Below are 22,514 nucleotides of genomic sequence, written 5' to 3' on the forward strand. Positions count from 1 at the left end.
GGAGGCTAGGAGATGCTTGCTGAATGTATGGGAACCGAACGACTACTCCGTATCGCAGCTTCGATGGGTGACCTTGGGCAATATGATCGCCAAAAGAGACATTGCGCAACTGTGGGGCGCTCAGGGACCACCCGGGATTCGGAAATGGAAACAAAACATGGACTGGTGCATGTTCAGGGAAAAAACTGTATATATTTCCCGGGGTACCCCCCGAAAATGGGGGAAGATATGGGCTCAGTGGAACACTTACCGTGGCGATATATGTACCCTCCCTCTCCCTGACCCAGATGTTGCACCTACGTCCCCGTAACCCGAGGGTTCCTCCACTTCTTACTGTGTATTGGATACATTTTGTTCCTTCTGCCCCCCCACCATGCGAGACTCTTTCTTGATGGAAAATACGCTCATTGGTTGACCTTCCCGCTCCTGCGCCATATAATGCAACGTTGTTTATATTGCTGTCTTCTCTTTTTCTTTGTTCCTTGCAAGTTGTTTGTGTTTGTATTTATAAAATTAATAAAAAGTTTCAACAAAAAAAAAAGAATGTGTAATGGTTTGAATTGCAGTGTGTTCTGTAATGGCCTCCCATGTACTTGAAATTCCTTGAGGTGAATCTAGGTAATGATCCATGCTCATATGCTCATGAAACCAGTGAAACTTTATTAGCTGTAGGGCGCCTACTTTTCTTGCTCAATATACTGATTTTGAGTGCTTTCGTCAATTCTGTGCCAGGATCCATTGACCATTGTTGGGAGTGCAGGACGGGCATAAATGTGTATACTTTCTGCTTGTATTACCTTGCTCTATAAAGATTCTTGGTGTAGTTGAGCCTCATAGTTGCCCACAGTTATAGTATGTCCCTCCTTCAGATGATTGTGATGAAAAGATGTAACCAGATGAGAGGACAAATTACATGACATTCTAGGCTAATTAGTTAGTTAGTTAACCCCTTCGCTGCTAGGCGAAGGGGTTAACCTGATATTGCGCGACTCCCGCGGCGGATGCTGGCGGAGCACGCCCCATGCATTGAGTTTTTAAAACAATTTTACCAATATTTTAAAATCGGCTGTATTTTAACCTGTTATATTTCTTTTTGGCTCCTACAACTATTTTAATTGCACTACTCGTTGCTCTTTTCTCTCCTGAGGCGGAAAGCCGGGAGATCTCTCTCTGCTCTGACTGCTTTCGGATTGGGGGACTGCATGTCAAATCCTTACCTCGGGGGCAGTCGAGCCTCCTCCTCTCGCCCTTTATTCGCGCTGCTCTCCCCTGTCTCCCTTTCGCCGTCCTAAGATCTGGGCGCCCCCTACTCAACTGATTACAGGCTGAGGGGCACGGTGGGACTGGGAGGATGTGCATTGGTCTGGCGGCTATCTTGGGTGAGGCAGGCTTGCAAGTGGCTGACTAGGCTTGCTGCCTCACGGGCGGGACTATAAATCTAGAAGGGGATGGTTCCGCGCAGCGGACGCGTGCAGCGGGCGCGCCTGTCCCGCGCCAAAGGAGCGCCTAAGGAGAGCCCGTCTGCGCTCGTCAGCGTCCCGGAGGTGGCCGGGGGCGGACGGGAGGACAACTGTCAGCTACAGTCAATTAGGTATTCTGCATTGCAGCTGTTGAGTTTAAGAGGGGGTAGAAATTGCGCCTGTTCGGTGCAGGGCCGTGGTTTTAGAGGGCATTTTCTCTGCAAGGGGTGTGGATGGTCTCTGCATGAGGCCCGGGGTGGGCGGGCCCCGGAAAACGTAGGAGACTTGTGTATACCCAGGATGGGTCAGGGTTCGCATGTGTGTAACTTTTCCTGTGCTCTTCTGAATACGAGATCCGTAAGCAAACATGCGCTGGACCTTTTTGACCTTCTTTCAGACTCTAAACCTGCCTGTCTTTTCCTAACGGAAACATGGTTGGGTGAGATATCCGGTCCGGATATCGCCAATGCTCTGCCCCCTGACTACTTCATGCTGCGGAAGGATCGGGGCTCGGGCAAAGGGGGGGGTGTGGCTCTGGTGATCGACCGTCGCTTCGAGTGCTCTATTGTCCCCACAGATGACATCCCTGGGGCCGAAACTCTGGGTTTCTGCTTGACGATTTCACCAGCCCAATCCTGCGCTGGCTTGTTAGTGTACAGGCCCCCTGGGACTATTGGGTCCTTTCACGAGGGGCTTCACGCTGTGATATCGGCTTTGAGTGTGCAGTTTAAGCACTGCATACTTCTAGGTGATTTCAATATCCACATGGACTTGCCAGACGCACCCGACACCATCAAGTTGCTAGATACCACCAAACCTCTTGGCTTGCTACCTTATGTCGCTTCCCCTACTCACAACAAGGGGCATATGCTTGATCAGATCTTCTCCACATCTTCCATCACAGTTGCGCTCCCTCGACCTGTACTGTGGTCTGACCATTTCTTGGTCAATTTTGATATTCAATTTAAATCAAGCCTTTCGTCCAGAGGGACTGGTCCTATCTCCCCGCCTTCGTGTGCCTTTCACAAAGTCTCTCCTGATATGGTAGCGCAGTATCTACTGTCCCATCCGTGCCAGTCTACTGGCGACTTGGAACAGGACTTGGATTTCTTTCAAACGTGGTTAGCGCAGTGCCTTAAGGAGCTGGCCCCTCCTCAGCGGAAGCTCAGGAACTCTCAGCGCGCCTCGGCGCCTTGGTTCACGCCCATGCTTAATGCTAGTCGTAGGCTTTGCAAGAAGGCCGAACGAGCTTAGCGCTTAAATTATGACGAGCCCCTCAAGGAGGCTTATAGGCAGTGCGTTAAGGGCTACCACAAGGCAATTTTTGTGGAAAATAAATCGTACTTTTCCAGGAGGATTGAGGAGGCCTCTAATACCAGCAAAGAGATTTTTCTGATTGTAAAATAATTTACCTCTCCAGCCTCTATCACTCCTAAACGTTCCTTTTCAAAGTCCTGGGTTACTCAATTGGCAAGCTTTTTTGCTAATAAGATCATCAGTATCCAGGCAACTTTCCCTCCAGTTGCTGGGGCAGCGTCTTCCATCCTGGCTCTACCCGTCCCCCAACCTGTGTCGGGGCAGCCCATACTTGCTAATTTCCCTCCTATTGCTCTACAAGACTCGTTCGAGATTCTATCCAAGATGCGATCAGGATAACCTCTTGATCCCTGTCCGGCCAAGCATCTCGCCAAATTGGCACACGTGATTAACCCTATGGTCAATCCTATTTTGAATCTCTCCCTTGAGACAGGAGTCGTGCCTCCATCGTGGAAGGAAGCCTTGGTCCTTCCCCTTTTAAAGAAGCCGGCATTAGATCCAGCCATCCATGCCAACTACCGTCCTATTTCGCTGCTTCCGGTTCTGGCTAAGGTGACCGAGAAGTATGTACAGGCAGTCCTGGCGGATTTTGTGGAATCTCATGGCATCCTCCATTCTACCCAGTCCGGTTTTCGTGCTAACATGAGCACGGAGACGGCACTGCTTGAGGTGTCGGAAGCGATCAAGGAGGTCCAGGATAAGGGAGGAAAGGCACTGCTGGTGTTATTAGATCTGTTGGCGGCCTTTGACACCGTTCCTCATGGCCGCCTCTTGGCTAGACTCTTGGAGATTGGGTTAAGGGGAACGGTGTTCAGTTGGTTTGAGTCCTTTCTTTCGAATCGACAACAGACAGTCTGGGCCCCGCCTTTCTCAGCCGCAGTACCGCCATTGGAGGTTGGAGTCCCCCAGGGGTCGATTCTAAGTCCCACCCTCTTTAACATCTATATGTCCCCTTTGCCGGTGCTGGCGGAGGCTTGTGGTGACCAGATTGTTTCTTACGCCGATGACACCCAGCTTCTCTTCACCTGTGGCAAGAACAGGGACTTTGATGGAGAGCTTATTAAGAACTGCTTGGGTGCTGTGTTCGGCTGGTTTCATATAAACCAGCTGAAATGCAACCCAGATAAATCTGAGGTCCTTTTTTTTGGGTGTCCTCCTGACCCTTGTTGGAGGTCCTGGTGGCCGGCCGATATTCACCCCCCTTCTGCGGAGACGGGGATGGCAAAGAATCTGGGAGTCAAGTTGGACACCGGTCTGTCCCTTAAACCACAGATCCTGGGCCTGGTAGGACAATGCTTCAGGATACTGAGAATGCTCAGGAAATTCCTTCCTCTTCTATCCATTGCCCACAGGAAAAGCAAAGTGCAGGCTTTGGTAGGTTCCAGGCTTGACTACGCTAACGTACTCTACCTTGGCCTCCCTGATTATCTTCTCTCACGTCTGCAGGTGGTGCAGAACTCGGCCGCTCGTGCCATCTTCGGCCTCGGCCGGAGGTCTCATGTTGCGGGCCTGCTGAAATCCCTCCACTGGCTTCCGATACGGAAACGCATCGAGTTCAAGACGCTGACCTTGGCATTTAAGGCACTCCATGGCTCTGGTGCAGGTTACCTAAGGAAGCGGTTGGGATTTCACACCCCATCCAGAGCACTTCGCTCGGCGTCCCTTTCACTGGCTACTGTCCCGGCAGTCAGGCGCGCTCGTATCGGTGGTCGCCCTTTTGGATACCTTGCTCTCCGAGCCTGGAATGCACTGCCACTGTCACTTAGAAAATGCGTGACCCTTTTGTCCTTTAGGAAGGAGCTGAAGACGTGGCTGTTCTGCAATTAACTCCCCTTGGCCGTGATGGTTGTGTTGTGTTGGGTCTGATAGCGCCGGGACACTCGGCTCAAGTAGCTGAGCGCTTAATAAAACTTTTATAACATAACATAACACTAGGCCTTTTCCCCTCCTGTGCTAAGCCTTTTTTTGGCGTTTTGGGGTAGTGCGCGCTTAGGCCCCTGTAACTTTTTGACCACATAAGATAACCACGCCAAATTTGCGTCCTTTTCTTCCAACATCATGTGGATTCTAAAGGCGCCCAGGGTTTGTGGATTCCCTTGGAGGGGTCCCAGAAATTAATCAAAATATAGTGATATTTTTGTTTTTTTCAGAAAAATGGGAAAAACGGGCTGCAAATGAAAGCCTCTGGGTTTTTCCCTGAAAATGTTATCAAAAAAGAGTTTGTGGGGCTGAAATCTCCATTTTCTCAGCTTTTAGGGAATGACAGTCTTTTGTCAGAGAACCGACATTTTTCACAGTTTTGGCATTTTTCTGGGACATAGCCTATTTTTGCTATTTTTAGAGCTTTCCACCTCCTTCCAGTTAATGGTAGAAATGAGTTTGAAAGCAATAATGGATCCTGGAAAGCTGTACATTTTCGAAAAGTAGACAAAATTCTGAATTCAGAAAGGGGTCATTTGTCTAAATCCATGAAGGTTTCTTTATAGAAACTAACAGTTAAATATTGGAATAATTGAAAAATTGTTGAAAAAAACAGCCTTTTGTTTCAACGTTTTCACCTATAACTTTTTCTAATTTTGACAACTCTTGGAAAGCAATATACCGTTATATTCGTTAGACCTTCCTGGTTGTGGGGATATATAGGACTTGTAGTTTCACCAAGAACCCGACGAACCCAGATCCAAAAACTGAGCAGCAACTTGCAATGGTATTTTTTTATTTACTGGGTATAGAGCACTTTGTCTTGGAAAATGTATACATGGAAAAATCTGTATGAAAGACACCTATGTATTTCTGAATTGGGTACAAATGATAGAGTTCAGAAACAGTATATAATTGCACATTTTCAAAATTGGGAATACTCATACTAGCATGAGAATTATTGGTCATTTTTCAAAAAGATTTTTTTTTTACACAATGTCTTTCATTGAAAGGGAGAAATGCATGAAAGCTCAATTGGTAATAACAGTTGATTTACAAATCTGAATTACCCTAAGTCTCCCGATAAAAACGGTACCTCACTTGTGTGGGTCGGCCTTGTGCCTGCGACAGGAAACGGCGCAAAATGCAACGTGGCCACACCTCAATTTTGCAGTTACAAATTGACCCTTTTATGGCAAAGTGCCTACCTGTAGTTTTTGCACCCTAGCTCTGCCGGCACCTAGGGAAACCTAGCAAACCTATACATTTTTGAAAAGTAGACACCCAGGGGAATTCAGGATGGGGTGACTCGACTGCCTACCACCAGGTTCTGTTACCCAGAATCCTTTGCAAAGCTAAGAATTTGACAAAAACACATTTTCCTCACATTTCTGTGGTGGAAGGTTCTGGAATCTGGGTGGATCAACAAATTTCCACCCACCCAGCGTTCCCCCAGGTCTCTCGAAAAAAATGGTACCTCACTTGCGTGGGTAGGCATAGTGGATGCGACACGAAACAGCGCAAAACACAACGTGGTCGCACCTCAATTTCCCAGTGAAATCTTGCGCTTTTTGGACAAAGAGACTACCTTTTGTTTTTGAGCACTAGCTCTGCCAGCACCTAGGGAAACCTAGCAAACCTATACATTTTTGAAAAGTAGACACCTAGGGGAATTCAGGATGGGGTGACTCGACTGCCTACCACAAGGTTTTGTTACCCAGAATCCCTTGCAAAGCTAAGAATTTGACCAAAAAAAACACATTTTCCTCACATTTCTGTGGTGGAAAGTTCTGGAATCTGCGTGGATCAACAAATTTCAACCCATCTAGCGTTCCCCCAGGTCTCCCAAAAAAAATATGGTACCTCACTTGTGTGGGTAGGCATAGTGGCTGCGGCATGAAACAGCGCAAAACGCAACGTGGTCGCACCTCAATTTCCCAGTGAAATCTTGCGCTTTTTGGACAAAGAGACTACCTTTTGTTTTTGAGCCCTAGCTCTACCAGCACCTAGGGAAACCTAGCAAACCTATACATTTTTGAAAAGTAGACACCCAGGGGAATTCAGGATGGGGTGACTCGACTGCCTACCACCAGGTTTTGTTAACCAGAATCCCTTGCAAAGCTAACAATTTGACAAAAAAAACACATTTTCCTTACATTTCTGTGGTGGAAAGTTCTGGAATCTGGAATCTGCGTGGATCAACAAATTTCCACCCACCCAGCGTTCCCCCAGGTCTCTCAAAAAAAATGGTACCTCACTTGCGTGGGTAGGCATAGTGGATGTGACACGAAACAGCGCAAAACGCGACGTGGTCGCACCTCAATTTCCCAGTGAAATCTTGCGCTTTTTGGACAAAGAGACTACCTTTTGTTTTTGAGCCCTAGCTCTGCCAGCACCTAGGGAAACCTAGCAAAACTATACATTTTTGAAAAGTAGACACCCAGGGGAATTCAGGATGGGGTGACTCGACTGCCTACCACCAGGTTTTGTTACCCAGAATCCCTTGCAAAGCTAAGAATTTGACAAAAAAACACATTTTCCTCACATTTCTGTATTGGAAAGTTCTGGAATCTGCGTGGATCAACAAATTTCCACCCACCCAGCGTTCCCCCAGGTCTCCCGAAAAAAATGGTACCTCACTTGCGTGGGTAGGCATAGTGGCTGCAACAGGAAACGGTTCAAATCGTACGGTGGTGAATTTACAATACCCTATTGCAAAACTACCTTGATATTTTGGGGGGGCACCTGAGTTTGTGGCCCGGGGCTCAGTGGCCATCTTTTGAAACTACCAAACCCAAACAGTTCTGAAAACTAGACACCCGGGGGAGTCCAGGGAGGTATGGCATGCGTGGGTCCCCCAATGTTTTCCTACGCAGAATTCCTTGTAAACCTTAAAATTAGGTAAAAATATCACTTTTCCAAACTTTTTTGCGTGGGATCTCTGTGCCGGCAAAAATGTCCTATCACCCAGTGTTCCCCTTGCTCTCCCGAGTAAAATGATACCTCACTTGTGTGGGTGCCCCAAAGCAGAACAGGCTAAAAATTTATTTTAAAAAAAGTAGTATTTAAGTTTGACAAATTAAGCCCCCCTACCTTAGTCACAGGCCTTTGGCCCACCCACACAAGTGAGGTATCATTTTACTCGGGAGAACAAGGGGAACGCTGGGTGGTAGGACATTTGTGCCGGCAGGGAGATCCCACCCAAAAATGTTTGTAAAAGTGGGTTTTTTAACCTAAATTTAAGGTTTGCAGGGATTTCTGGGTAGGAAAACATTGGGGGACCCACGCATGCCATACCTCCCTGGACTCCCCCGGGTGTCTAGTTTTCAGAACTGTTTGGGTTTGGTAGTTTCCAAAGATGCTCGCCAAGCCCCGGGCCAAAAGCTCAGGTGACCCCCTCAAAAAAGAAGATAGTTTTACTAAAGGTAATTTTTAAGTCTCCACCGTACGAAATGGGCCTTTTCCTGTTGCAGCCACTATGCCTACCCACGCACGTGAGGTACCATTTTTTTCGGGAGACCTGGGGGAACGCTGGGTGGGAGGTAATTTGTGTGAGCCCAGTGATGCCACGCTTTCCCACACAAAAAAGTGTGAAAAAACTGCGTGGGTAGGCATAGTGGCTGCAACAGGAAAAGGCCCAATTCGTACGGTGGAGACTTAAAAATTACCTTTAGTAAAACGATCTTATTTCTTGAGGGGGTCACCTGAGCTTTTGGCCCGGGGCTTGGCGGGCATCTTTGGAAACTACCAAACCCGAACAGTTCTGAAAACTAGACACCCGGGGGAGTCCAGGGAGGTATGGCATGCGTGGGTCCCCCAATGTTTTCCTACCCAGAATACCTTGCAAACCTTAAAATTAGGTAAAAATATCACTTTTCCAAACTTTTTTGCGTGGGATCTCCGTGCCGGCAAAAATGTCCTACCACCCAGCGTTCCCCTTGTTCTCCCGAGTAAAATGATGCCACACCTTAACAGAGTTACTCAAAAGTCAAACATTCAAGCACGGCTATCTATTCCTCAAAGACACACACATACAGGTTGGATTTGGCACGAGAGCGAGTGGTGGTTCAGTACATAAAATTTTATTAACAAGATATTTCAAAAAAATGAAATGCTCTGTCAATAAATAAATGCATAAAAACCGAACCAGTGACTCGCAACTCGTGAGCTGTAAAGCCACGACAAGTCACCAACCGTTTTACAGGCCATTCACACACCTTTCATACCTGATACAAACCAGACCATTGACACCATCCGGAAGGAAAAGCAACACATAACAACAATCGCAATAAGGGACAAGGTACACCCTACTTCAGAAAGAGATAAAAGAAAAATATTACTGCACAGCCATCTAATCCGCAAGCACACACACATACTGGTTGGATTTGGCACGAGGGTGAGTGATGATTCAGTACATACAATTGTATTCGCAAGTAATTTCACAAAAATGAAATACACTGCGTATAATTGAAAGTATGATAAACTGAACCACTGACTCACAGCTCGTGAGCTGTAAAGCCACGTCAAGGCACCAACCTCTTTACAGGCCATTCATACACCTTTCGTACGTGTGACACATACAAAACATTCACACCGCCAGCCGCGGACCCATCACATTTCAACACTCACACCAGCAGACAGCGCCATTCAAGGGCCCATCACTTTCACACGCCCACATTTCTGACATTGCAACTACACAAAATGATGGACTGCGTGGAGTGTCACTCAACTAGCAGTGTGTGTAGTGACCAACAGAAAGTAACTACTCACACACCGCCAGCCGAGCGCCAGTCCACCTACAAAACCATCCTAGCACCAGACCATGCACACCGCCAGCCAAACACCACTCAGCGCACACCGACAGCCAAGTACCACTCTACACACACACCACCAGCCAAGCATCACTCCACGCACACCACCAGCCAAGCGCCACTCCACAAACACAACACCAGCCAAGCACCACTCCATGCACAGACAGCCAAGTACCACTCCACGCACACCACCAGCCAAGCGCCACTCCACACACACCACCAGCCAAGCGCCACTCCACAAACACAACACCAGCCAAGCACCACTCCGTGCACAGACAGCCAAGTACAACTCCACGCACACCATCCAGCAAAGCGCCACTCCACACACACCACCAGCCAAGCACCACTCCGTGCACACCACCAGCCAAACACCACTCAGCGCACACCGACAGCCAAGTACCACTCCACACACACCACCAGCCAAGCACCACTCCACGCACACCGCAAGCCAAGCGCCACTCCACACACACCACCAGCCAAGCACCACTCTGTGCACAGACAGCCAAGTACCACTCCACGCACACTGCCAGCCAAGCGCCACTCCACACACACCACCAGCCAAGCGCAACTCAACACACACCACCAGCCAAGCACAACTCCACACACACCGCCAGCCAAGCACCACTCCACGCACACCACCAGACAAATCCAAACACAACACCAGGCAAGCGCAAGAGCACGCACACCGCCAACCAAACACCAGACCACGCACACCGCCAGCCAAGCACCAGTCCACAGACACCGCCAGACAAGCACCAGTCCACAGACACCGTTAGCCAAGCAACAAACAATGCACTCCGTCAGACAATGGACACTACACGCAAACCAACATCATACTTTAGTTTTTTTTAAAAATAAAATAAAAACAAAAACAAATTGCAAATTGATACAAATCTACTAACTCAACAACTAAATCTAAAAAGACTACACAAATGCAAACTTTGAAACTGAACAATAAGTTTTAAAGAATAAAGACCAACCAGTTCACTTTACCACTCATTGATACTCCCAAAAATTATTTTGCGTGTGGTACAATCTAAAACAAGCAGGTACACACAGCCCGGGGTTTGAAGGGCAGTCGGGGCAGTACATACGAACCTCCTTCCGCAAACCTCTTCGCCAACAGACTCTACATCTTCGACTGGGAAAGTCTTTTGAGGTTGTAGGAGGAATTGTATCAGGAAAGTGGCGATCTTTCAATCTGGCAACATCCTCCACCACTCCAACTCTAGGAACACTTGCCTGTTCCACTAAAACAAGGCTGCCTACTACAGACTCCTGAAACTTCACAAAAGTCATCTTTGACTGGGGACAAGATTTCTGGAACACAACAAAAGCATTAAAGATTGCCAAGTGGAAAAGATGGATAGCCAACTTCCTGTACCAAATGTAAGCCTTACAAAGAGCAGCATACGGTTCCAACCTCTGATCTACTCTGTCAACACCACCCATGTACTTATTGTAGTGCATTATGCACACAGGTTTGCGCACTTCTGCAACCTGACCCCAAACAGGCACCGGTTCAGTGCTTTCATCATGTATTGTAGTCAACATGTAGACATCTCTCCTGTCTGAAAACTTCACAGCTAGAAGCTCCTCACAACGCAATGCACTGCACTGTCCCCGAGCAAGCTTTCGACAAAAAAGTTCTTTTGGGAAATCTTTACGGTTTGAGCGGATTGTGCCACAAGCAACAGTGTCCACTTTGGCCAATTCCCTGAACAACCACACACCAGTGTAGAAGTTATCGACATACAAATGATGGCCTTTGTTAAAAAATCCACGACCAAGTTCCCACACAATTTTCTCAGTCACTCCAAAAGTCGACGGACAACCAGGGGGGTTAATCCTGGATTCCTTACCAGTGTACACCCTGAAATTAGAGACATATCCAGTCTCACTGTCACACAGCATATACAGTTTGATTCCATAGCGTGCCCTCTTACTAGGAATGTATTGCCGAAATACCAAGCGGCCCTTGAACAACAGCAAAGACTCATCCACTGCAATTTCTTTTCCAGGATAAAAGATCTCAGGAAATCGATCGACAAAATGATCAATGACAGGCCGAATCTTGAAAAGACGGTCACATTCAGGGTGATCTCGTGGCAAAGCAAGACTATTGTCAACAAAATGCATCATCCGAAGCAGAAGCAAATACCTATCACGTCTCATGACTGCCGGAAATATAGCTGTTGCCATCAAGGGACTAGTAGACCAATATGAAGCCATTGATGGTTTCCTAAGCAAGCCCATCAAAAAAGATAAACCCAAAAACTTTTTCATCTCCTCCAAATTTGTGGGAGTCCACCGGGTAGCTCTACCATGGGGCTTAAGGCTGGCACTGTTCACCCTCAAAAAAATTTCAGCATACAAATTAGTCTGCTCAACAATCTCTGCCAAAAACACATCATCCATAAACAACTTGAAAAAATCAATAGGCAAAAAGTTTTCAGTGTTCACCCTACACCCTGGAACACCAGTAAATTCAGGCAATGCCGGCTGCACCATGCCTGGTGCAACCCAGAGGTCAGAACTTTCAAGGTCAAGTCTTCCAGCCGCAGGCTGCCGCACAGCTGCCTCTTGTCTCACTACACCAACTGGAAATCTAGCAGCCCCAGGCTGCAGCCCAGATGTCTCTTGCCGCACTATTGGCACAGCAATGTCCTCCGCAAACACAGGCACAGCAATGTCCTCCGCAACCACAGGCACATCATCCACACCAAAAGTAGCTTCATCAGCACTCGGAGTGTCTTCATCATCAGATGAAGCCATGTGTAGAGAAAACTCACTACCTGAATCTTCACCTCCCACCTCTGGCTCAGATTCAGAGTCAGTCTCTGGACCATGGTCAGAGGAAGAATCAAAAAGCATTCCAACAACTTGCTGAGCAGTAATCCGGCGGCTAGCCATTATCCTTACAAATAAAGGAGTCTGCACAAACAACTCAACAACCCCAACACTGCGCAAAGTAAGATAAAAAATGTAAGCCTTTTTCACAAAAAACTATATTTAGAAAAAATATACAATTCACTTACAAGACACAACTACACTCACCAGCACCTACTCTGCCAAGACACAGCAAATAGGCAACGATATCCCACTAGAAAGAAGGCTAAAAAAACTTATATCTACAGAAGGACACATCAAAAACAAATGCAAAACATGTTTTACAATCACAACAAACAGAAACCAAACATACTCGTATTACTACACACTTTGCAAAATAAACAATTACATTACAATTGAACAAAAAAGAGGTCTCCTACCAAACACATGCAACTACAGAAACAGCAGAACAGAACCACCAGTAACGGAACCGCACACTGCAACAATCTAAAGAGAAAAAAAAAATACACATTAGAAGAAACATTACAACAGGCTATGTCACAAGGTATGTCACAAATGGGGTGTCTGTCCCAAAGGGGGGAAGATTATAAATCATTAAAAACGTGGGCCCCCTGGAAGCAACCCTACGGAGGGCAGAGAGGCCAAATAAAGACACGGCAGAACATACTTTAGAAAACAAATGGGCCCAAGGAAGCAACCCTTGGCCAAGGGGTCGCTCCCTATAAAAAAAACCCTGTCTAGTGGGCTTTTCTATCCCCCCCTGGGTCCAGAAACGGTAAAAAAAACAGTGGATCTTCCCCCAGGGGGCAGAACAGTCTACAATATTTATAATGCCCCCTGGAAGCGACCCTTGCCCAAGGGGTCGCTTCCTTTATAAATATAATAAAATCCCTGGTGTCTAGTGGGCTTTTCTACCCCCCCCTGGGTCCAGATGCGGCCCAAAAAACGGCTCATCTGCCCCCAGGGGGGCACACAAGTCTAAAAAAAAATAAGGGCCACTAGGAAGCGACCCTTCCCCAAGGGGTCGCTTCCTTTTCAATTGTAAACAAATCCCAGGTGACCAGTGGGCTTTTCTGCCCCCCCCCCCCCCCTGGGTGCAGATCGGCCAAAAAAACAGCCGATCTGCCCCAGGGGGGCAGAAAAGTCTGAAAAATATTTTATCCCCCTAAGGAAGCGACCCTTGCCCAAGGGGTCGCTTCCTTTATAAATATAATTCAATCCCTGGTGTCTAGTGGGCTTTTCTGCCCCCCTGGGTCCAGATGCGGCCCAAAAAACGGCCGATCTGCCCCCAGGGGGGGGGGGGGGGGGGGCAGAAAAGTCTAAAAAAAAATTAGGGCCACTAGGAAGCGACCCTTCCCCAAGGGGTCGCTTCCTTTTTCAAATATAACCAAATCCCTGGTGACTAGTGGGCTTTTCTGCCCTCCCTGGGTGCAGATCGGCCAAAAAAACGGCCGATCTGCCCCGGGGGGGGGCAGAAAAGTCTGAAAAATATTGTGGCACAAAAAGGAAGCGACCCTTGCCCAAGGGGTCGCTTCCTGCACAAATACATATGGCCAAAAACAATCCCTGGTGTCTAGTGGGGCATTCCTGGTGCACGATCGCGACGCTGTGCGCGATCGTGCACCAGGAATGCCGTGCATTGGGACATCAGGGGAGAGGAAACACAGTTTCCTCCCCCCCGATGCCTCAAGGCACTGGAGCAGCACAACACCCACCTCTGTGCTGGACGCGCTGGAAACAAATGGCTTCCAGCGCTTCCTGATGACGTCTGTGCGCGCTGACGTCACCAGGAAGCGTGGGGGGGCCAGGGGGTGGCAGCGGAAAGTCTTTCGCTGCCACCCCAGGTACAAACACCACGATCGATGCCCCAGGGGGGGAGCGCCAGCACTCCCCCCCCCGCCTCCCCCCCAGGGCTGTACTGATGACGGAGCGGTTCCGTCATCAGCACAGCCCAACCGATGCTGATGACGGAACCGCTCCGTCATCAGCATCGAAGGGGTTAAAAACAGCTGTTGGCCCAGAAACCCTGTGTGTATTATGGAAACAAACAAACCTCTTATGTGTTCCCACTTCAGTGAGAGGTGTTTGTGCACTGGTAGCTGGTGGACGTTAAAGGTTGTGGGGTATAAATACATTCCTCAAACTGAGCAGAGAAAGCAAAGTGAGTGCGCATAATAACCTCTAGGGTGGTGTGGGAGGGTCTCCCCACCACCCGTTCACCCTGAAGAAAAGTTCAAGAACAAAATAGTGGCAAGTGGTGTGTTTTACAGCACAATTTTCATATAAATTAGATAACACAACCAGGGACTCTGAAGTGGTACTAATGGAATATTCTCATACTCTTTTTGTATGCCAGGCAAGCTTTACTTTCCCCCTTACTTTTAGAATTCGTAATTTCCGAAAAATTGTTGATAAAAATAATGGCATAATAGTGGGTTGGTCAACATAATGTCCAAGGTCACATGGCCTATAATTTTTTGGGGAATGTACTATTAGTAATTACTTACTTCCTTTTTCTTTCCTGCCCAGTTGAAGCTGATTTTTTGTCCCATGATTGAATTCAGCAGGGTAAACAAATCAAAAGTTAAAAAGATCTCACAATTATAGGTTATAGAACACCGAGGTAGATACATTTCACAGGCTCACACAGCGAGGCTACTACTCAGTTACATAAGGTTTACAGTATCAGATACACTGTTTATGCTATCATTCTAAGGAAACTAAAAAGAGTGATAATATAATTAAAGTTTTATCATTATTGATGATGGAGTGCCTACCTAGTAGGGATGATATACCTACCATGGCGGGAAGTGCTCTCTGCTACCAAAGAACCAAAATCTGCACTCATAAATGTGCTTTAAATATATTTAAAGTATTTAATCATCGTGTTTGACGCATCATGCCAGTTTCTGAAATAACAAAATATTGTCCATGGCATACAAAATGTTTAGTTTGGTTAAATAAGTTTAATTTCCTCCTAACGGTATTTTGTCATCTTCATGGAAAACCCCAAGTATTTTTGTCGCAAAATGCCAGACTTTTATTTTGGTAAATTAATGTTTGGTCTCCTAACATCAGCTTGTCATTTTCGCCAAGAACACCTGTATACTACTATATCACACATGAACGGTGTCTGTATTTCATGAATTATCATCATCGTCATCAAACACCAGGAATGTTCTTCATTAAGAAACTATCCTAACTTCCAGAAATGGCGGGATACTCGCAGGCTCCGGACCACTGAGGTGCTAGGTAAAATACACAGCCGCAACCAACATATAAATAAACAGCACTAGTCACTCTCTTCGCAATCGGGAAGAGAATGGCTCTCAGGGAACACTTTTCAATGCTTTATTATAATGCCGTCAAGAAAGACATCAAGGCATTTCAAGGCTTGGACGAGAGCTAAAATGTTTTGATCTCCATCTTGACGGCATTCTAATAAAGCATTGAAAAGCATTACCCGAGTGCCCGGTCTCTTCCTGATTGTGAGGAGAGTGACTAATGTGGTTCATTAAGAAACTATGTTCACATACGGTATGCTAGAGAAAGCCAGGGCTGTGTAATGAATGTGTACGACTGACATAAGCTCTAACAACTGTTGTTTCCACTTGTCAAGCCAAGGTTCCGTCCTCCTAGCAAAGTAAGTAGCAATCATTAGAGGAATGTCATTGAGTAAGGACTGGTGCCTGCTGATAGCATGAGTTAAAGTCCTCTGTTTTCTTAAAAACTCCCTTGAGAGGAAAATGTAAAGTGGTCCAGTTCCACCCACCATGCACACAATGGGCTAGCTTCCACTCCAGTTTATGCATTGAAGGTTTGGATAAAGCAGCAATTTATAAAAACATTGCATCACCACTATATTTTGAAAGGACTTTGAGGGGACATTTTGAATTTGAGGCATGTTTGATCAACAAAGGGAAATAGTTTTATAAAAATATTTTTGACAATTTTCTTTTACTGATAGCCTGCTGTTTCATTTTATGTCTGACTTGCATATAGATTAATTAAGTATTTCTTTTTACGAGACAGATGAAACGCTCGTCCTAAATGTATGTTGTGGCATTCTTGCTGGTGTACTTTCCTCATGCATTGCCAATCCCACAGATGTATTGAAGGTAAGAGTGATGTTGATTTTGAAGTTTTTATATATTTTATCTGAATGACGGCATGCTAAAAACATGTTGTGGAACAAAGGAGTTAGGAATTGGTGCTAGTGTAATACAGAGACTGCATGGGGCTTTTTAGAAGTTCTCTAAGCTTTTAGAGATGGAGAAAATTGTTGGTGGAGTAGAAGAAAATGATAAGGGCAAAATTATTTGGTGTATGCTGTGACCTGTTGGATTATTCTCGCTTTGGTTTTGTTTCTCAAGCTCAACTCTTTAATAATAGAATGATTCTTTGGTGACGCAGTTACATGTTCTTGTCTATTTAGGTTGACCTGTGTTAATCTTTTAAAAACAAATCTGCATGGAAATCCTGCAAATCCTTACGGAGTTTCTTGATGATTGATATCAACCTTATTGCAAAATCTAGCAGCAATTAATATTACCTAGAGGCCAAATATAACCTACGCCCCTGCAATGCACTGCTTATGAGCTCACATATTACATCACTGATGACGTGGTCAGTGACATCACTAATGACGTCTCAAAAGCAACATGTTTCTGCCCATATGCCACTAAACTAAGTTCTAGGGTATTCCTCAGGACCAAAAATTAAGTGTCACTCTGCAACAGTATCTCACCGGAACCGCCGAGTTGAGTTTCGAAATCGTGATACATCGATGCGACACAGGCGGAGGTCAGAGGCTTGATAATCATATATAGATTCATTCTATGCGTGGGCCGAGATAACAATGGTGGGTCACCAGACTTTTTACCTGTCTCATTGATTCAAGGACGTTATTTTAGCATTACGTTATTTGCTGCAGAGTGACACCCTTACTTTTTGGTCCTGAGAAATGCCCTAGAACTTAGTTGAGTCGCTCATGGGCAGAAAGAGGTCATCCTCACTATCAGTGAACTGCGCTACATATGCCCAGTCCTTTACTCTGTTTTTTTATCCTATCTACTGGGGGAATTAGAAAAAAAGCAGTTTTAGCCCATCAGGAGATAGTTTTAATTTTCAGTCGCAGTCCTATGCCCCACACTTAGCTCTATTATACAGCTAAGAAAACACCTCTGCTCCTCCCCGGCTGGGGAGTTGTAGCCCACAGCAGGCCCCTTGCATTACTGCTGTGAAGAAGGACCCCTATGATGAATCATGTCACCTTCAGGTGAGTGAGGGTGCTTGTCCTTAAAACAACATGCTTTTTACTTTCACTATCTCCGTTCCATTCCCAGGTTAAAATTTCTCCCTGTGTATACCAGGCATTATTTGTGTAAGTTTAACGCTAAAAAATACACCAATGCCAGACCCAACTAAAACTTTGAAGTCTAATTAATCCATACATTCTATACTTAATAAAAGCGATCAATGTTTAATCTTTTTTTCAACATTATACAAACACATTCATTCACTTTCAATGAAAGTGTTTTTATAATGTTGCACTTACATTTTTCATACCTTTTTTTTGTTTTATTGAATTTCTCATAAAACATAGCCGAAAGGAAAGAAACAAGCAGTGCGCAAAAATATTTAAAAAAATTACAGATTGCGCTCTGATAGAAATATTGCACCCTTGCGTCCAGCCCATGTCATAATTGTTAAAACAATACAAAACAATTACATGCAAGTCTTAGGAGGCATAACAAACATGCATTTACTTTAGTAGGATGATGGATTTAGGACATTTCCCAATTTTTCTGTGAAAACGGGAGAATATAAATCCTTACATTTGGCCGTTGCGATCCATGCAAGGCGTAAACCTTCCATTTAGGAATCTCACTCCTCAGCACCCAACACCTCCCACAAGGGAGTGCACCATTCACATTGAAGGTATTCAGGACCAACCCCCAGGTCATAATATCATCTTCGGCTTTCTCATTAGGGTAAGGCGCATATGGGCCTCCTTCACTGCCCCATTCACAGAGATCTGTAAACCATGAAATTAACTGTGGTAACCTGTCTCCCATCCACCCATTGGCTATTCTTCGTTTCACTAACAGCAAAGCCACATTACTTGGGATTCCTGGAGGTACAAATTGTGGAGTCTGCGGTATGTCCTCCTCCAAGACTAACCCTCCAATAATTTCATTTAGTGTCGAATTCCAGACCGTTTGTAGGAACGTGCCTTCTGTAACCTAGCATCTGTTACAGTTGGGACTGTTTGCTTCTCATTTTTGAACAGTCTACTTTTTTAGAAGTAGATTTTATGTAAGGTCTTTAATTAGATAAGCAGCAGTCAGACTTTAATCGCAACCACATTTGTATGCATCAGTACCGCCTTCCAGTCCAGCTCTTCCAGCGGCACCATACGTTTGATTTACATGTGTGTCAGAGTTTCTTTAAGGTGTCACTTTGTTGCTTAATATGGTATGGTATATAAACGATATCACCTTGCTAGCGAGCTCGCCCCCTAACAATCTACATTCAAGCAGGCTGTATTCTGACCCCTCGCTCCAGTCAATCCCCTCTGACCCTAAGGCTTTCTACAACTATAGGTATTTGTAGTGCATGTTGGGGTGTAGTTCTTACTCCCCCCTACATCCACCACAGCTACTAATGTGGATATGCTTTATAAGGTCCAGCTGTTGGAAACTTTTCAGTTTCCTCACCTCTTTCAGCATGATGCTTGCCATAGTGGGGTCTGCTTGGTTACTTTACTCTTCCACCTTAAGAATTGTGTAGAAGTTTCCAAAAACCCCAGCACCAACCAACTGGACTCTAGGAGATGTCATCTCCCAGACTCTCCATAAATGCGGACAACACTTTCTTGTTCTACAGCCTGTTGTATTTGCCTTTTCTTCTTTTTTTTTTTAACACATTTTTATTAAGTTTGCTGTTTTGTAATAACAAACATGCAAAGAAAAAGAAAAATGAGAAACTGTCATAAACATAAGGAGACACCTGAATGTTCAACCCTATCTCATCCTCCCCACCCCAGCAAAACAGCACAGGACAATTTTAGATAGCAAAGCACGAGTTTCATTCCCTCCCGATCACATAAACTTTTGAATTTCATCATTTGTCACATAGAACAGATAGGTTCTACCACAATTCCTTGGTAATCTTCCCATGTGTATGTGCCTTTTCGAATGAAACATGAGTAGACTACTGCCTCTTGTTGGGCATTGTGTGCAATCGGCAGAGGTTTTAAATTGAAGATCAAAACGGTGCTGCAGTGAGACATACTTTGCTTCTTGCTGTATTATTCCTTTATTATACGTTCTGTGACTGCATTTTATGATACTATGCTGTAGCCACGTTTATTTTACAGAAAGGTATAAAAAAATAGTGCATGGAAATGATACCTTGTCTATAGTTTGACCTCTATATTGTCCATCAGCTACTGGGATCAGGACAGCACAATGTTGAATATGCTGAGTGTGCTTTGCAGAGCTGGTCGGTGACAAAATCTGATAGAGATGCGGGACGTTAACGTTCTACATTCCAGCACCACCTGCACTTACATTCTACTAGCTGCTACTGCGGTTTGATGCCTGTTTTTTACCTACTTTTGTTCTTTCAAATGGGAAGGCTAGCTGTTGGTAGAAATTTGATACTCGCATTATTGAGATCTTCTTACATGGCTGGTGGTTTGCTAATGAGGACAAGCAAGACTGCAGTGTAAATTCTCTCACTCATGTCTGGGACAAAAACTCATGCATAGCAATGTATGCTGATGTGGGATAAGACATTTATAACACCCTGGCAGTTATGTTCCAAATATCCACAACTTGACAGACTGCTGATTCTTTCTGAGACTAGGCAGAATATTAAGCATTTGGGTATTTATGTATTTTAACATTGGGGTAATTTTGGTTCGTGGCTTAATCGTAGCGTTTATACTATATTTAAAATGTACATTACATGAGTATGCTAATCTCGTAGATAATTTTATATTTTACACAGCTTATCGTCTGGAGTCGAGTTGAGTTGTATTTGTACTTTCTCCCTTTGTCTTTCTGCAATCTACAGATAAGGATGCAGGTCCAAGGCAGTTTGATCCAGGGAGGCATGGTAGGCAACTTCATTAACATTTATCAACAAGAAGGGACACGAGGACTGTGGAAGGTAAGTTAGATGTGCCTGACCTTTTTCTTAGCATCTCATTTATCATGATCTAGATTTCTCTATATGCATATCTCATCTTGATTTTCTTGACATTGTGTTTTCTATAGGGCGTGTCTCTTACAGCCCAGAGGGCTGCCATTGTTGTAGGAGTGGAGCTACCTGTTTATGATCTCACCAAAAAACACCTGATCATGTCTGGCCTCATGGGAGACACTGTATATACCCACTTTCTGTAAGTACATTTTGAGTTTCACAGCATATTCATGGGTGAACATGTTTTTTAATTATAAGCAATTATGCATTTGTATTAGTTCAGATTTTTAGGTCTCGCCTGTCGATGCGCATGCGCATCGAGCAAGCGAGACTATAGGGGCTCATCCACTCTTTATCCACACTGCAAGGAATCGTGGCGATTCCTTGCAGTGCACGAGAAATTTAAGCTCAATGCGCATGCGCATTGAGCTTAAATGCGCGTGCACATGCCCCCAGCCGCCTGCCTTGCCTACTCTCTCTCACAGCCTCCCCCAGCTCCGCCCCCTCACTACTTGATTGCACGGCCGCTAGGCCGTGCCTCCCCTACTCTCCTCCCCCCTCCTCCTCCTACTCTCCTCCCCTGCCTGCCTGCCTGTCGTGTCGCACCTCTCCCCTCTCCGCCCCCTCCCCTGCCCGCCGTGTTACGGTGAAAGGCTTGTTATGCCCAGGCGCCTCTTTTACTGTTCCACCAGTCTGGACGTGTGATCATTATTCACTGTGGTGTTTGTCACTGAAAGCGCCTCTGCTGTATACTGAACGGTTTAAATCGAGCTTCTCAGCAAGATTTCCTCTCCCTTCCTACATTAATGGAACCAGCATGCTTCACATTGCATCAACGCATCTTGAGGCAGCGTTTAAAAGATGGCATGTTGACTCTGCATCGGCCGCTAGGCCGTGCCTCCCCTACTCTCCTCCCCCCTCCTCCTCCTACTCTCCTCCCCTGCCTGCCTGCCTGTCGTGTCGCACCTCTCCCCTCTCCGCCCCCTCCCCTGCCCGCCGTGTTACGGTGAAAGGCTTGTTATGCCCAGGCGCCTCTTTTACTGTTCCACCAGTCTGGACTGGGAGCGGGGATAAAAAGCGGCAGGCCCCGCAGTTCCTTATCTTACGAAAAGCGGGCTGGCAACTTCGATACCCCGCTCTCATTACCCTATCTGTCGCCATTTATTTCAAAGGGCACCATTGCGCATAAACATTGCGGGCATGTCATGAAACCATTACGACACACTTGTGAACTGGCTGGGACGCAGCAGCATTTCCCACCAAGCGTTTATCCAAAACCAGTTCATAGCGTGCATGATCTTGACTGCTGATCTCCGTCTATATGGAAGTCACGCTGTGGTTTTCACGTGATCAATGAGTATTGTGAAATAATCTTCAAACTGTATGTCTAATTCCCACAAGTCTTGATCAGTGAAGTCTACCTCGGGTGATCATTATTCACTGTGGTGTTTGTCACTGAAAGCGCCTCTGCTGTATACTGAACGGTTTAAATCGAGCTTCTCAGCAAGATTTCCTCTCCCTTCCTACATTAATGGAACCAGCATGCTTCACATTGCATCAACGCATCTTGAGGCAGCGTTTAAAAGATGGCATGTTGACTCTGCATTGAAACACATAAATGAATCTGTCCTTTAAACAGCTGCTTCTAGAGCCAAAACAAATAAATGTCCCTTATTAGGTTTTTTTCGAGACAAACCTGCCGCCCAACAGAACCGTGTTGCAGGTGAGTTTGTGTTGGACTCCATTATCTTTTCTTTTCATTTCTTCTAATCTTTTTAACACTTAGTTCTGACCACGTCCAGTGGAATAGATGTGCTGATCAAATATTTCTCTGTGATTAACAGGTTTGCATTCCTGGCTTGACTTTTATCTCATGTGGCAGGGAGCGCACTGCAGCCACTCATCCACGCAACGCCACTCATCCACGCAACGCCACTCATCCACG

The 22,514-nt window shown here is 45.7% G+C and overlaps 1 protein-coding gene across 3 annotated transcripts in view; it reads left to right on the forward strand.

The window, feature by feature from the left end:
* SLC25A30 (solute carrier family 25 member 30) overlaps positions 1–22,514 on the forward strand; it is a 228,293-nt gene that overhangs the window by 105,213 nt on the left and 100,566 nt on the right. For all 3 annotated transcript variants that reach the window (XM_078657313.1, XM_078657312.1, XM_078657311.1), the window contains exons 5-7: positions 16,391–16,476; positions 20,441–20,536; positions 20,644–20,768. In XM_078657313.1, coding sequence (XP_078513439.1) covers positions 16,391–16,476; positions 20,441–20,536; positions 20,644–20,768 — 307 coding nt within the window. The remainder of the gene's footprint in view (positions 1–16,390; positions 16,477–20,440; positions 20,537–20,643; positions 20,769–22,514) is intronic.

This window comes from Lissotriton helveticus, chromosome 8 (genome assembly GCF_964261635.1).
Source record: "Lissotriton helveticus chromosome 8, aLisHel1.1, whole genome shotgun sequence".
Classification (NCBI taxonomy): domain Eukaryota; kingdom Metazoa; phylum Chordata; class Amphibia; order Caudata; family Salamandridae; genus Lissotriton; species Lissotriton helveticus.